Source organism: Mytilus californianus, unplaced genomic scaffold (genome assembly GCF_021869535.1).
Source record: "Mytilus californianus isolate M0D057914Y unplaced genomic scaffold, xbMytCali1.0.p SCAF_12, whole genome shotgun sequence".
Taxonomy (NCBI): Eukaryota; Metazoa; Mollusca; class Bivalvia; order Mytilida; family Mytilidae; genus Mytilus; species Mytilus californianus.
In genome coordinates this window covers 36,237,515-36,253,191 of record NW_026262604.1, presented here as the reverse complement: position 1 = coordinate 36,253,191, position 15,677 = coordinate 36,237,515, and the positions used below count along the sequence as shown (strand labels likewise).

The 15,677-nt window shown below is 30.5% G+C and overlaps 1 protein-coding gene across 1 annotated transcript; it reads left to right on the top strand.

Moving 5' to 3' along the window:
- The first annotated feature begins 391 nt into the window (after nucleotides 1-391).
- LOC127722422 (uncharacterized) lies at nucleotides 392-11,472 on the top strand. The gene is made up of 8 exons (XM_052229293.1): nucleotides 392-469; nucleotides 2,704-2,864; nucleotides 3,502-3,706; nucleotides 4,176-4,253; nucleotides 5,310-5,456; nucleotides 5,830-6,026; nucleotides 7,133-7,448; nucleotides 8,741-11,472. The coding sequence occupies exons 1-8, from the start codon at nucleotides 392-394 to the stop codon at nucleotides 9,104-9,106; spliced, it is 1,548 nt and encodes a 515-aa protein (XP_052085253.1). The 3' UTR covers nucleotides 9,107-11,472.
- Nucleotides 11,473-15,677: the final 4,205 nt, after the last annotated feature.

Below are 15,677 nucleotides of genomic sequence, written 5' to 3'. Positions count from 1 at the left end.
AAATAATTTATTGTTCTTCCATTGATAAAATGGAAAAATCCATTATCACACTCCATGGTGCTGTTGGCGAATCTTCCATCTTTTCCGCTATCTGTAAAAGATATAATAATACATTTAAAAAAAAAAAAACATATATAATTTCCGTAAATTAATAGTCTTATTTCAATTTGAAAATGATGTTCTTTGTGAAGAATATTGCTTGGATTATTCTATGTGAAATACCCCCATTCTATCCCCCGTTCATCACGTGATAAGATGATTACGTCATAAACACTTTCAAGAGCGTCACTACTGTTTTCGTAATCGCCATCTGTATTTTATCATCAAGATCATGTTTTCAATTATCATAGTTATTACTGTTGTTATGCAGACAACACTCAGTGTAGATATAATGAACTGTTACCGCTATGAAGCAGTATTAGACTGTAGAGGGGATGGAAGACATTTCTCTGGGGTTATTCCAGAAGAGGTACAGGAAGTTCGCTTTTATAAAATTAATTCGGTGGAACAGATAACAGATGTAATATTCCCTTTAAACGAAGTCACAATATATTTAGATTCATCGGATGATACACTGTGTACCTATTTTGTTGGAAAAACTTACAGCAGTGTGATAATAAACAAACATAGATGTGAGGTGAGTGAAAAGTTTTTTGAATTACAGTTATATATGTCTGTTCCGTATATGGTCATATTATCACGTGGTTTTGTTTACGATATCCTTATATGGAATACTATTAAAAATAGATTAGGTACTTACGTTCTCCCCCTCCAAATGGTTATCGATTATCTTTGTAATATCATTCAACTAAAATAAATACAGATATATTAATTAGTTTGAAATGAATCTTTATTCTCTGAGAATAGAGAACATATTATATTAAAATTCACATTTTCAAAGAAGAAACAAAAATATGATATTAATGAAAACACACACTTGCAATTTTTAAAGAGAATGGGTTTTCATGTATCATCACAATGAAAAAAAGTAATTTGAACTAGATATTAAATTAAAATCATTTTTTTTTATACATACCACTTCATTCTCTTCTCCCCCTGTTAAATCTATGGGGCAATCAGTGGTTGTTGTTTGTGGGAGTCTTCTCTTTGCCTGAAAAGATAATTTCATTAGATAATTAAAATGAGTAGGTAATATATTCATGATATTTCATTTTAAGGATAGGAAACTATCTATTCTTTCTACATTGCTTTCTTTCATTAAAAAAGGTGTTGATATAAAAGTATATTATTTTTTAAAAAAAAACAGATGGTAAGGGTACTCACTTTTAAAATTCTCCTCTTTTCCCCCATCTGAAATGCAAAAACAAAAAAATATATTATTTTATAATTTAAGTTATCAACACCCTCCACAGCAGATGGATCATCATCTAAATACTCATTAAATGAAGAATTAACAGGTAAATGAAGTAGTTCGTTGATGTATTTTTTTCCTCACATGTAATTATAAAAGAAGAAATTTAAAAGATGGTTTTCTTCCTACTGGTAATGATATGTGGGATGTATAAGTACACACTCGCATCCAGATTAAATGAGCATGTTAAATGTAATCTTAATGCAGAATGGTTTCTATTACTCCATCAAACTATTGTAAATTTTTGTGTGAAATATTTCCCACTGAACCTGACAATAATTTTTATACTTTGAACAGGTCTAAGTAAATATTTTGTCAAAATTTTGTGAAAATTAAACAAGTCAAACTTATTTTATTAAATGTGTTTGTTACCACCTTAATCTAAAACTGATACGAAGTAATATTGTAAAATTATCAGACAGAGACATGCCAGTTGCATTATTTTCAAATCCCATCAATGAAAAGATATACTTAGTCTGATATAGTAACTCCATGAATGGATTTATGTAAAATTCTAGACCATGTTCTGATGTAACTATGTTGTGAAACATATTTCCAAATGATTTCTATGCAGCTAGCTGCCAAAACATGTATATATATTTAAATTGTTCTGAACTCATACTTTTTAGCAGCCAAATGCGTTTTTTTTCCATGTCATATACAAAGATATAGTCACTGACATTATATTGCTTGATTGATTGATTGATTGTTGGTTGCTTAACGTCCAGTGGCAAATATTTCATGCATATTCAGGACGAGAACAAGTTCACTATAAATACAATAGGTAGGTTCTGTAATAGATTAAGGGATTGAGGTCGGTGAAATTTAGACTGCCACGGGAAATGAGGGTATATTGGATAGGGACAGAAATTTAGCCTTGCAACAGGTCACCTACGGACCCCTCAAAGAGTTGTTGCAAGGGTTCTTAACGTGCAAAGAGCGTGGCACTCTCTTTACACGAGGCATCGGATTTAACGTCCCCATTCTGACCGGACGTGGCTGCAAATTTGTACATCCCGCACAGCCAAACGGACGCCCCACTTTAGCACGGGTTTTACTGCCGGTCGGAGGAAGACCAATGGTGACCATACTTCTATTCCCCAGTCACCCTTGGGGGGATATATTGCTTGAAGTCACGACCACCACTGGGAAACAAACTGAAATGTACATTCACAAGCACATCTGCATATACCTTTCTTTGAGAAGTCAACTCCCTCTTGTGTGTTAACCTATTTTATTTAAAGAAGTACGCTTGGTTTAATTTTTATATAATACATTAGTCCTTTAAATTAAATCATTCACCATAGTAAATGCAATTCTACATTTTTTAGGCTGATAAATCAACTTGTATAGAACAAGGACAAGAAAGAGAGTCAGATAAGACCAGGAAAATATTGAATAGGCTACAACTCCACTACAGCAAAGAGTTGAGTCAACGCCATGGCATCAAATTTTATGAAAACTGTTTATGGGAAATAATTGATCCTCACAGGTAACTTGAATGTATAGATTAACTAGAGCCTGTGTCAATCACCTGTATCTACTGTTGTTTTGGAAATCATGTAAAATAAGGTTTAAATCATAATACACTAATAATGATTGAGGCCGAGTTAGGTTTTATTTGGCCTATATGAAATATATGTCAGGTTTGAGGACTATTATTTCAAATACTATAATAGATAAATTTGTAGAAATTGACTAAAATTATTAATTTGATGACATTTATAACCGAAATTGATAACTATTTGGCTTTTCTGTCATGACATGAAACTTACAAGCATGCTATAGTACTACCATAGATGTATAAACTCTCGGTTTATACATCTATGGTACTACATTACAATATAAATCAATGAACATGCTTTATTTAATGTATCGAGTGTACACATCAGATGAACATCAGGGTCAATCCAGAAAGAAACAATAACATGACAACATTTAAACCACAACTAATAGAATAAAGAAGAGAAACAAGGAATGTGTCAAAGAGACAACAACCCAACCCAAATGTACAAGACAACTCGGGGCCACCATGTGAACATATTTAAAGGTATTGACATCAAAGGATTCTTTTCTGTTTGAAATCAACAAATGCTATAATAGTTAACATTTATTTATAATTTTTTCAGTGATATACCTGTAGGCCAGCTTCACTGGATGTACCTTGGGCTCGGTAAATTTATCTTAAAGAAGAGTTTTGACATTAGTGATCATCTAAAAGAAAAGTTGTTGTGCATCATAGATGCTATGGACCAGTCGTCATTCAAGTCTAAAATATCTTCTGAAATAGTCACATACATAGATTCACGACAGGGAAAAGACATAAAGAATTACGTAAGTTTGAATTTATGATATAAGCATTCATTAAAATATTAAATTGCAATACTGAAAAATGATTCATTCGTTTAAATATTAACATGCAATGCTGAAAAATGATGCTTTAATTAAAAAAATAAAATGCAATACTGAAAAATGATACATTCATTAAAATATAAAAATGCAATACTGAAATTATACATTCATTAAAATATTAAAATGCAATACTGAAAAATGATGCATTCATTAATATATTAAAATGCACTACTGAAAAATGATTTATGTTCATTCGGTTGAGAATTTTTTTTTTCGAAAGACAAACTAGTTGTGAAGTTAAATTTGGCTATATAACTAAGCCCTTATATGACCCTCTAGTAAAATGAAGTTTAGGTGTTTTATAGTTAATCTTGAAATTCACTTTACATAAAAACTTAATTTAATATAGATTATGTTTTCCAATATTAAAAATCATGCCTTTTTTTTACAGTTACAGATTGCACCCTTCCATTTTGCAATATTAGGACTACCTATTGAAAGAGTAAAAATAGTCAGTAAACTTGCAGAGGTGAGAACAATTAGGTTGTTTTTAATTTGTATGCCTCATCTGCAATAAAAGAGGTGCATACTAACTTCTGGTCAGTGTGTGTGTGTGTGTGTGTTTGTGCTGGTTTTTTTTTTCTGTCCCAAAACAGGTTACATTTTTTTGTTTACGTAATAGGGAATTAAACGCCTTTTTAAAGGAATTTATTAGTGTATAAACTCGATCAATTCACTCACAAACAACACTCACAAACAAATAAAAGTTTAAAGGACTTTTATGATATGTTTGTTAGTGATTTGGTACAGTTTATACACCAATAAATTCCTTTAAAAAGGCGTTTTATCCTTATAATTCTTTAGAATTGGAGATAAGGAATACATTTTTCCATACTCGTAACCCATATCACACATAAATTGTATATTTGTGTCACTGAATAGGCCTGGCGTATGAATATATTTGTTGGTTAATGCAAAAATATGTACTCCATGAAATTTGCTATCTGATAATGGATAAACTACAAAAACTTTTATTATCAATGAAACACATGTTTTGTGTTTATTATTTAATTTAACGATTAACGTGAAGTGAAAATAAATGTCGGTCCGTATTGAATTATTATTGCCGCCATATTGTTTACATTGGTTACGAAAAGAAGTTTGTTCAACGTCGTCTATGGAAAAATAAACAACGTCAAGAACAGCTACTGGAAGTCATCTCGACCAATGATATCAATGTATTCCCTAATATGCAAATCATATAAGAATTATTTAATGGTGAAGTTGTATTCACATTTACTTGAAACCTGATACACATCTTTTGAAATTTAAATAAGGTTTTTCCCAAATTTCATGGTTCACTGAACAAGGAAGTGATAAATGATTTTGAGTGGAACATTAACTCTGTAACACATAGGATTTTTCTTTTGTCTTGCAAAGTCAATTAACCAAATATGAAATGTATATGCATGTGTTATAACAAGGGTGATGAAAATGCACTTCCACATTTGTAGCTATAAATTTTTCTATAAAAATGGTTCTCATCTGAAAAGATTAGACATTAACATGATTTTTTTTTTTTCAGTTAAGTAAGATATTCAGTATGGGCACATCATTTGGTGAAGATTACATGCAGATTGTGGAAGGGAAGATACACAAACTATTAAAAGACATTAAGAATGTGTATCCAGTGCTGCTTGGCAAAGTCAAAACCCATCTATCTACCCATATAGTAAGAAATATACTTTAATAATACCATTTGGATATTTTTGTGAATTACCTAACAAGGCGATAAGTGGCAGTAAACCAAAATTTAAAAAAAATAGAGTTGAAGCAATGAATTTCAAAAATAATTGGTCATTGTTGTTGCTATTAAATTGTGCATGCAAACTAGCTTTAGAAGTTTCTTATTCTTGAAGAAAGAACTTTTTTTATTCAAAAAGGACAATTTATTGTTTATGAAATTAATTTTTTCATAATTTCTTTACATTCATTTCTTCATAAAGCTGTCATATTGGTTGATTAAAACTAGAATTACTGTATGTCTACAAATATAATGAATTTAGTGTTTAATCCTCAATTTTTATTTTGAATCTTTTTAAAAGGTTGATGATATAAAAAACCATGGACCACCATCTGCATATATTGAGGACCAGTTTGAAAAGAATCATGGTCGAATCAGAAGTCAGCTCTTCATTCAGAACCAACATGCTATAAGCAGGGATAGTGCTTGTGCATTTGCTGAAATGGAGATAATGAACCATATTTTGACTGGTGGTTTCTTTAAAGAAGGAAATAAGTGGTATGAAATGATTGACTATGTAGTTAGATATAAAGGCTTTTCAATTTTTATAATCTTAAACAGGAGCTCATTTGGTATAGAAAATAGAAAGGAACAGAGGAATGTGTTAAAGAGACAACAATTCTGACCAATGAGCAGAAAACAGCCAAAGAAAGCTGTATATATGCATGAAAAAAGTGCAAACTAATTAGGAGATAACTGTATTGTATTTTAAGCTTGGCCTTAGTAAAACGTAGATTTTACTGTCGCAAATTGAGTTTACCTAGCGAGGCGGAGCGGATATTTGCGACAGTAAAATCAAGTTTTACCAAGGCCAAGCTTAAAATACAATACACTTATCTCCATTCTAATACCACATACTAAAATAAATTCCATTTTATAAAAATTTTGGCTAAAAAATGTCAAAAAATTGAAAAGTCTGCGAAACTGTTGCCTCGTCTTTAGCATCTAACTATGTGACGTCATGTGTATACTCTGAATGTCAAACATAATCACTAGACGTATTTATACTTTTTGTACGCTTCAGAATTGTTTCAATATTAACAAAAAGAAGATTTTGATGCTAAAAATGTGACTTTCTTGCTTACCTTTGAGAGATTACATACCCCAAAAAAAAATCGGAATTCAAAATGGTGGCTTTCTTAGTTACAGACTGGTAGAACGTGGAATCTAACCCTTCAAAATATTTGTCAACTTCCAATGAAAATTATTGTTACAAATGAATTGCATTAGAATTATTAACAATATGCATAAAGGAAAATAAATAGTGATCAGTGCAGAGCTACAAAACAAAAACCACTGCTTAGTTAACTAAACTTGTCACACTTGAATAATTAAATGAAAAAAACAAACAAGGGATTATTAAATTTAAGAGTTATTTTGCATTATTCATCCGGATGATTTCTTATAAAATTATTACTCTTTAACATTTAATTGCAGAGAGGCAGATGCACATTTCTTTACCTTTTGATAGATATGGATGAAATACATTGTAATAAGAAAGTTTCAAATAATTATGTCATGTATGACAAGAAATAATTAACTGGTATTTCAAATCACTACTAAAATGCTTTATTTTAAAACACTTTTTATTCTGTTTGATATAGGATACAGGCATTCCTGAATGTTCAGGAGTTGTTTAGAGAAAGTAAGGTGCTAAAGTTTTTAGGAGGTGTAAGTGAAGTAGAAGATGATATAAATGAGAAAAATCAACTTAGAAAGGCTGACAGAAGCAAGAGCTGCAAGCCAGTGCGTACCTCATTCAGTGATGATGATGAATTACAGGCAATTCAATCATCTTTTCCTGATTTTCCAGACCTGCATAATTGTCAACAAATTTTGTATAAAGCAGTTGTGACAAAAGTAACCAGGGAGATGGCAAATGAAAATGCCCCTGTGTTATTCATAAACAACAATGGTGAAGTAAGTTTTACAATTTTATTTAGTCAATTACTTTGCGTTTTTATAGTAATTTCTTTAAATCTTACATATGAAAATTTATTCTAGTGCAATTTTTATGTAATAAATTTTTTCATTGGCTAAAAGTTACCGTCAAATCCACAGTTGACCAGTCGTAACTAAGGATGGACTCGCCATTTTGAATTCATGGATCAACAAATGTTCGATTACAACAATATTAGCTAAAATAAAACAACACCTACCTAAAAAACACCGTTTTAATGTGATTTTATCCAAATTTGAATCGTAGAAGTAATGAAATAACCTTCAGTTTGTAAGTTTTCATTTGTATGACGTCATGTTTAGCCAAAATCATTCATGAGGTTTTGCAGAATTTTATTTTATTTCAAATTTATACGTTTTTTCAAGCTCTAACGTATTATTTATTTTTGTTATGCATTAGAATCGGAATAACAGTACTGTAGTTGAAGAGTTGCCACTGTCAATTTTGATTTGACGGTTGCAAATTTCCGTTTTACTGTCTCCACTACGCGTCGCCAGTAAAACTGCATTTGCGTCGGTCAAATCGTCAATTGACGGTGGCAACTCTTCAACTACAGTACTGTTATTCCTTAAATAATAAGTACAAAAAAATTCAGACTGAGCATCTTGAACCCCATAGACAAACCAGGTGATATCAGATGCTACCAAAGGGTAAGAACTGCCTGTTCCTCATATGTCACCTGTTATTTTTCTCAATGTATAAATCAAGTGACACGCTTAAATTATTTGAATCATTGCAATAACTGCAATTGTTAGAATGGCTATATGAATGTTTAGGATGTGTTACTTACGGTAAAATTACCTATTTAATTGCTATTTTAAAAATATAGCTAATACTTGGTAAAAATGGTATTCATCATGTTATTTTAACTAAGTTTCTCATTTAACTGTTTGTTTTGTATTTCAATAACAAATTTCAAAGCACTCACATTTTACTACTCATTTATATATCCCGTTAAATGTTGCTGAGCAAGATAGTACGTGTTTTGGTCATCTTTGCTGTCAGAGTACATTGTCACAGTTAAAATAAATACCTTAAAAGTTGTTTCACGTCAGTGACAAAATTGTTTTTATTCCTAAGTTATATTAGACTGTTCATGATGGTTGAACTGTTTAATTTTTTTTTTAAATGTTAAAGAATTAGATTAAATTTATAACAAATCAACCATAAGAGATTAGAATATAGTAAAATTTCACTAAACATTTAATTGCCTAAGTGTCCCTTAACTGTTTGAATTGGTTGTTATTGACAGGAGCAAGTAGGCTTGTTCAAGTATGCCTTAAAGGTCATAACAACATTAGGCCAGCAAATAGAAGTGGTGAAGATCCAAAAGACAGAAAAAGACACTACTGGTGCTGGTTTGATTGGTGTTCCATGTGAAGTAGTGTGTGCATGTCCATGTTTTGTTTATGTTCCATCAGCGTCTGTATTACAAACAATTTGTCTTGTTCATGCTTGTGATAGAAGTTCCTGTAGAATGAAAGATAGTGTCGTTAATGTACGTGTAGAGCAAGAATTAAAACAAGTTACAAAGAAAGTGTGGGCACATTCCAATCAGCTTATTTTTTATATGAACAGATTTAGCTTTGTTCATAAGAAGCAAAAATATTTTGCTTGAATTCTATAGTATATGAGTTTATGTCAATTGTTATGATTAATAACCAACCAGTTTTACTGACCTCTGGCTCATTCATATTGTTCTTGTTCTTATCCTTCAATATTGAAATCAATTAAACTGAGAAAAAAACAATATCAGTTATGCTACTCTTTTGAAAGATACCTTGTTCTTCATGCCCATTTGTCTGTTATTTTTATTTTTTATCTTAACTTGAAACATCTCTTCTTTATGAGATTTAAAAAATTGAAAGATTCAGCAGATACAATATAAAAACAAAAAGAAGTGGTATGATTGTCAGTGTTGATGTAAACAATTATAGGTAGCTGGGGCCAAGAAATTATCCATGTTTAAAATTCAAACAAGAAAAACAAAGCGCTGACTTATATAAAAACAATAAAAGAAAAACAATTATGAAAAGACAACTGAATTACACAGGTTCTGACTTGAAACTTGCAAATATTTTATTTGGCAGGGTTAAACATTGATTTTTGAAATTTAGTCCATGATGAATAATGACGCTAATTTTGCAGTTGATCATATATTTATATACTTATCTTGAGGCAATTTGTATTTTGAAATCTTTTGAAATCCAAATTTCATAATGTTCAAGCAATTTGCCCAAACCTTAAATATGTTAAATATATATTGTAATCAGGCAATTCAGTTTTAAAGTTACCCAGTTTGTTACCCAGCCTTATACATCTCATCTCAGAATCCATGATTTACAGTATTCTGAAAGAATTTTGTTTTTATGAACAATACCATGAAAACATACTTGTAAAAGAAAATTTAATGATTATTTGTCAGAGGCAGAGGATGTCAAGGGACACATTTAAGCAGTTTGATGAATTTTCATCGTTTTTTTTTTTTTATCTTTTGTGCTGTGGTTATATATTTCACTAGATGATTGGTATTTAACTGAGCATTTTTTAATTATGTTTTCAGCACAGTGATCTGTTAAATGTGTATATGTTTAAATTTAAACGAGTAAAATAATGATGTAAAATGAAGATGTTTATTAGATTTTGACAGAATTATAACTATTTACCAATATTTGTGACAAAAAATACACAATACTGTCACCTTTGTAAATTGTTTCAAACAATATTTTTAGATATTCAGTTATATGTGTAACTCAGCATGTTTAATTGTTTTAAAGGAATATTTGTGACAAAAACCAAACTTTTCTGTCATATGTGTACATGTTTAAATGAGAAGGTTCACGAATGGCTAAAATTGGCTCTAAATTATTTGATGATTTTTTAATCAGGCCAAAAATTTACAAATTTCACATAGGCATAGTCGCATTATTACTGTTAACACAAAATAACTTCATTTTGGTAGATCATATTAAAAATGTCGAAGTATTGACTCCTTATAAAGTATGCACTATTTGTGTTGTAATGTCAGTTTTGGTCAAATTTTCAATAATTCTGAACAGTTTTTTGCATAATTGACTTTGGCCACCACCCAGGATCCAGTAAGAGATTTATTTCTAGGGATTCAATTTCATCATTGGTAACTTTTGATTACAGCACATTTTGGATCCTATTTTTTCGGCCAAGAAATTCCTCAAGCTGTTATGTTCGAAAAATGCACAAAATCATTGTATTTTGACAATATTTATAATTTGTGCTGATTCTGAGGCCAAGAATTAACTATTATTGACAGATTTATTCTAAAAACAAAGTAAAGTTTTTGAAATAGGTAAATTTAAGAACCAAGTTGTAGCAATTTTGAAATTTTACTATAACATTAAATTTGAAGACCATAAGTGAACCATGTCCTTTAAATGCAGGAAATAATGCAGGTTTGACAGTATTAATTATATTATGACAGTATGATAATCTATTTATCAATATTTGAGCAACTTTTTCACTTTTGTAAACATTTGAATTTAAATGAGTAAAGTAATGGTGCATAATCAAGTGGTATTTATTAGATTATTAAATAAACTTGTACTATGTTCTTATTATAAAAGAACATTTAATAACCCTGAATTTGTAGGCCTAAAATCCTATGAAATACTAATGCCAGCTTTAAATATAAAGCCATTTTTGTCATTTCTCCTTATGTTAAGGGGAGATAATATGGAAAATTTTAACATTTTTATGAATTTTGTTAAATATCTGGTAAAGCTGAATGAAATTCATTTATGCTATCAAAAAATTCAATCATATTATTTGTTGTTGCTTGCATTCATAGGCACTAAATATGTGATGTTTCCCATCTATTGTCATTGTAGCAAACATTTTTTGTTCTAGTTTTTCAACAATTAAAAATGTTATGCATATCATAGCTTTTATATATTTGGCACCAAGATTAATATTTAGATCACTCAAAATAATGTTTACTGAAAAAAATAGATTGAATGTCAATTAAAAAATGATTAACATATACATATATGTTCATGAAAAACATAATACTATTTTTTATATCTCAAAAAATCTCTTGATTCATTTTTACACTGGATTTTTTTTTCAACTAGTGTTATTCTGGTGAAAACTTTAGAAATATTTAACACCTTAAAAAAAAATATGATTTCAGTTAACAGTAGTCTAGAAACATGTCATTATTATATAACTTGTTCTGTAATAAAACATACTATAATATTTAGTTCATTTGCTGACCAATGTTTTGTTTTTTATCAGTATTACCTATGATTTAGTGTGCATAACCTGAATATAAATGGAATTAAGTATGGTAGTTATTCAGTTGGGTTGTTCTTTCTAGAAATTATGGTCAATTTGTTGTTATCGAAGTTTCTATACTTCAATTTTAATGTCTGTTTTGGGTTACTTTGTGCTTTCGGCTGGTGCATGTTACATTGACGTCTGTTTTTTTTCACATTTTATACATTTTAAGCAGTATGAACTTAATTAAACCTTAGCAAAACCTCAAATTACACATGTGCATTTAACACATGGGAATCAAACTAATTGTGAGCATTAAAACATAGCATATTTTAACATTGGTCTATGAATAATATTGACACTTAAATTAATGCAAGCTAACACACATATCAAGTATGCATAAATCACATGTTTCACATGCGCTTTCTAACACATGCGTAATACATGCGTTATACATGTGTTTACTAACACATGCGTTACACATGCGTTTTACTATACATGTGTTACACATGTATATATCGCATGTATCACATGCGATTTCCATCACATGCGTGACACGGGTGTTTTTCTGACACATGCGATTCACATGTGTGTGTTACGCATGTGAACGCATGTGTACCACGCATGATTCCCATGCGTGGCAAGAAACATGTGTATTACGCATGTGACACACCTGTGACACATGCGTTTTTAGGTACATGCGTGACACATGTGTGGCATTTTTGCCCTAGTAGACCTTATCACAATTACTTATCCACTAAATCAAATTAATCTTTTTACTTGAATTTGATGGTGTTATGTTTTTTGTAGATGAATGCCATATTACAAATATCTTTTTGTTGCCTCAAAGAATTGGAAATAAGAAATCTCATCATTTTTTACATTGTAAATCAGCATGACTGAGGAAGGAAAAGTACATGTAGAATTGTCTGTACCTATTTTCCAGTATTAATTCTATTTTAATTTTAAGAAAGAATTTTAAATCCTTCAATGAAAGTTTTCAGAAAGACTGAAAAGTATAAAGGCCTATACAGTTAGCCTTTAAACTATTCCAGGGGCAACACAGAAACAGCCAGTTAATAACACTTAATTATTATTTCTTCTGTAGATATAAATAGAAATTATTGCAAAACTTATTGTATATTAATTTATTTTTCTAAAGAAATTGGTATCATATATTTCTGGTGGAAAACTTAACTATGCACGCTGGCAAACCATGATTGGAACCAAAAGTAAAACAGATGTGGAAAGATGGAAATAACATGGTTCTAACAATGACTGGGTGACCTTCAGAGAGTGTTTCAATTTAAAGAACATGAACTGACACATATATATATTACTAGGTAATTATTCTGGAGGTCAAACACTTAATATATCTGAAAGTATACTACTATTTTTTACATTATTCCTGCTTAATTTATTATCATTAAAACTTGTTACTATGTTAATTGCTCACAAATTAATTTAAACTAAAAAAAAATAATTCATACAATGTTATTCGTAAAGCAAATGTTTTTTTTTTCTTTGGAAGGGGTTATAGGTATGTGTTTAGTGTAAAGTACATGTAACATATGTTTGTGTTGTGAAAACAATAACCTCATATGTTAAGTAAACCATTATAAAATAAATTAGTAACATTATACATTTGTTTGATGTCAACATGTAATGTAGCAAAGCTTAAGCAAAAATGGCTACTTCTCTGTTTTTACAAGAAATAACATATTGTGTAATCCAGCAAACTGATTCTAAGTCATTAAGTGCAAAAGGCTTTGTTATGGATGTCTATGCAACAGAGGTTGGTTATACTTGATACATTACTATTATTTTATTTTTTTGAATGGTATTAGCATTTGTCATCTCCAACAACAGTGCTTTCATAGTATCGATAGGTCACTCTATAACCAGGTGTTACTCATTACTAGCTATTGATGAAATTTTACAATAGAGTACAATGCTAATATAAAGATTATATAAGTTATAATAATCATCTGGTGTCTATCATAAACTTTATATTAAATAGCAAAATATATAATTATTCAAAATTTTAAGACAAAAAAAAACTGTTTTCTTGCAAGCAGTGGTTAAAGTAGTTATGATTGTAGATATCATCAACAGATTGCGTGAAGATTTAAACAAATATAAGTGCCAGTCATGATTGTAGAAACCACTCAAAGATATGAAGGCCTCCTTGTGTCGTTGTATTTCAATAGGTTAACAGTTTGTGACTAAAATGAGTCAGTAATGACAGAGTATTTCAATAGGTTTACTACTTCTGACTGAAATGACTTAGTAATGACAGAGTATTTCAATAGGTTTACTATTTGTGACTGAAATTAGTCAATTATTTCTGGTCAGTTTTAATACCTTTGGTGTGATTTTAACGTCAAAGTCGTGGTCAGTTTTAAAGCATTTGATTCGATTATAACGCCGAAATCGTAGGCCATTGATAAATTTTTTCTTCCATTGAAGATTTGTGCTGATCTCTGAAGAGTATTGAAGTTCGGACTTTAATATAATGAATATAGTGTTGTAATAACTCATTTTTATTAAAACTGCTTTGGTACATCTCTGAATTCATACCAGTCTTCAGTCGTCTTATTTAAAGTAATCAGAAAAGTTTCTTGGTCGACGGAGAGTATAAGGAGCCAGACCAAGCATTTTTCATTGAAGGGTTTGAAGGACTCTTGTAGTAGTTGCTGCAACTGATATCCGAAAGACGCTTGCGATCCTGATAAAATTGCCAGTCGAGTAAAATCTAAATTGACAAAAGGTGAGCAAGATGATGTGACCTGTCAACTTTGTTGAAGAAACAACCGTACCTTGTTCATAGCAATCTCTTGCAATTACATGTTTTGTCGACAAAAGATGGTCCATCATGTGCAGGTTCGTTCGTCGTGAAAGGTTCAAATGGCAATAAGTACATCGTACAACTATACCTAAAGGAAACATGTTCTTGTCCATCTTCAGTAGATGTTACGACCCGAATAAAGACAACACTGAAGGCGATATTGAATTCTTACGGAACAAATTTAAAACTATAGAAAAAACAAGACAAATAAAAGTTTGACCACACTTTCATCAATTTTATGATAAACCATGTATACGACAATGCCAACTTTCTAACAGACAGGGATTTCAAACAACAGATTCCAAGCGCATCCCTGTATGAATATTTTTTTTTATATTGTCTGTTTAGCATCATTTCTATTATATCACAGTTCATAGTATCTTGTCTGTTTAGCATCATTTCTATTATATCACAGTGCATAGTGTCTGGAATTTAACAAGTTTTCACTTTTATTTGAACTTAATACAGATATTTCTCACTGTACATTAAGACAAGGAGAGAATGTTGTGTTTGTAAAATGTAAGTCTTTTTTATGTAAAAGTCTGGATTTCTTTTTCACAGATGCATGAAGTTTTCATCCCTTCCAAGTGGATACTGGCCAGTTCAGTCAATAGGTGATGGTAACTGTTTTTTTGTATGGAACAGAAGGAAAAAGCAAAAATTAAGATTAGCTGCATGTATTCATGCAGCACTCCATCAAAATCATTATATTGAATCTGTAAGTTTAATATGCTGGTTTAACACACTGGGCCAAAGGTTATATAACCGGTTTCTTATATGCATGCAAAATTACAAAAATTCCTTTTTAATGGTACAAACAGACAATTGGGCATTATGATCTTTCCATTTCATTGGGATAATTTTATATTATATTTTAAAAGTGCATTTCATCTGTTCTTATTGTATTTTCACTTCTATGCATACAGTATTTCCAGGAGTTGCTTACTGGGAGTGTGCAGGGTTTGTTTCTCCTATTTCCATCAGCTGGGTGGCCATTCGTGTGACAGTTAGTACATCTCGCTAATTTAAATGGCCCTATTGGGTCTGGGTCATTGACTTCTAAGTCTATCTGCCATCTTTAGTGGACAAA

Excerpts from the sequence above, each read along its gene's own strand:
- LOC127722422 (XM_052229293.1), top strand. The coding sequence starts at position 392 with ATGAACTGTTACCGCTATGAAGCAGTATTAGACTGTAGAGGGGATGGA. Across the intron at positions 4,254-5,309 it reads TAGTCAGTAAACTTGCAGAG|TTAAGTAAGATATTCAGTAT; the intron begins GTGAGAACAATT and ends TTTTTTTTTCAG. Across the intron at positions 5,457-5,829 it reads CCCATCTATCTACCCATATA|GTTGATGATATAAAAAACCA; the intron begins GTAAGAAATATA and ends TCTTTTTAAAAG.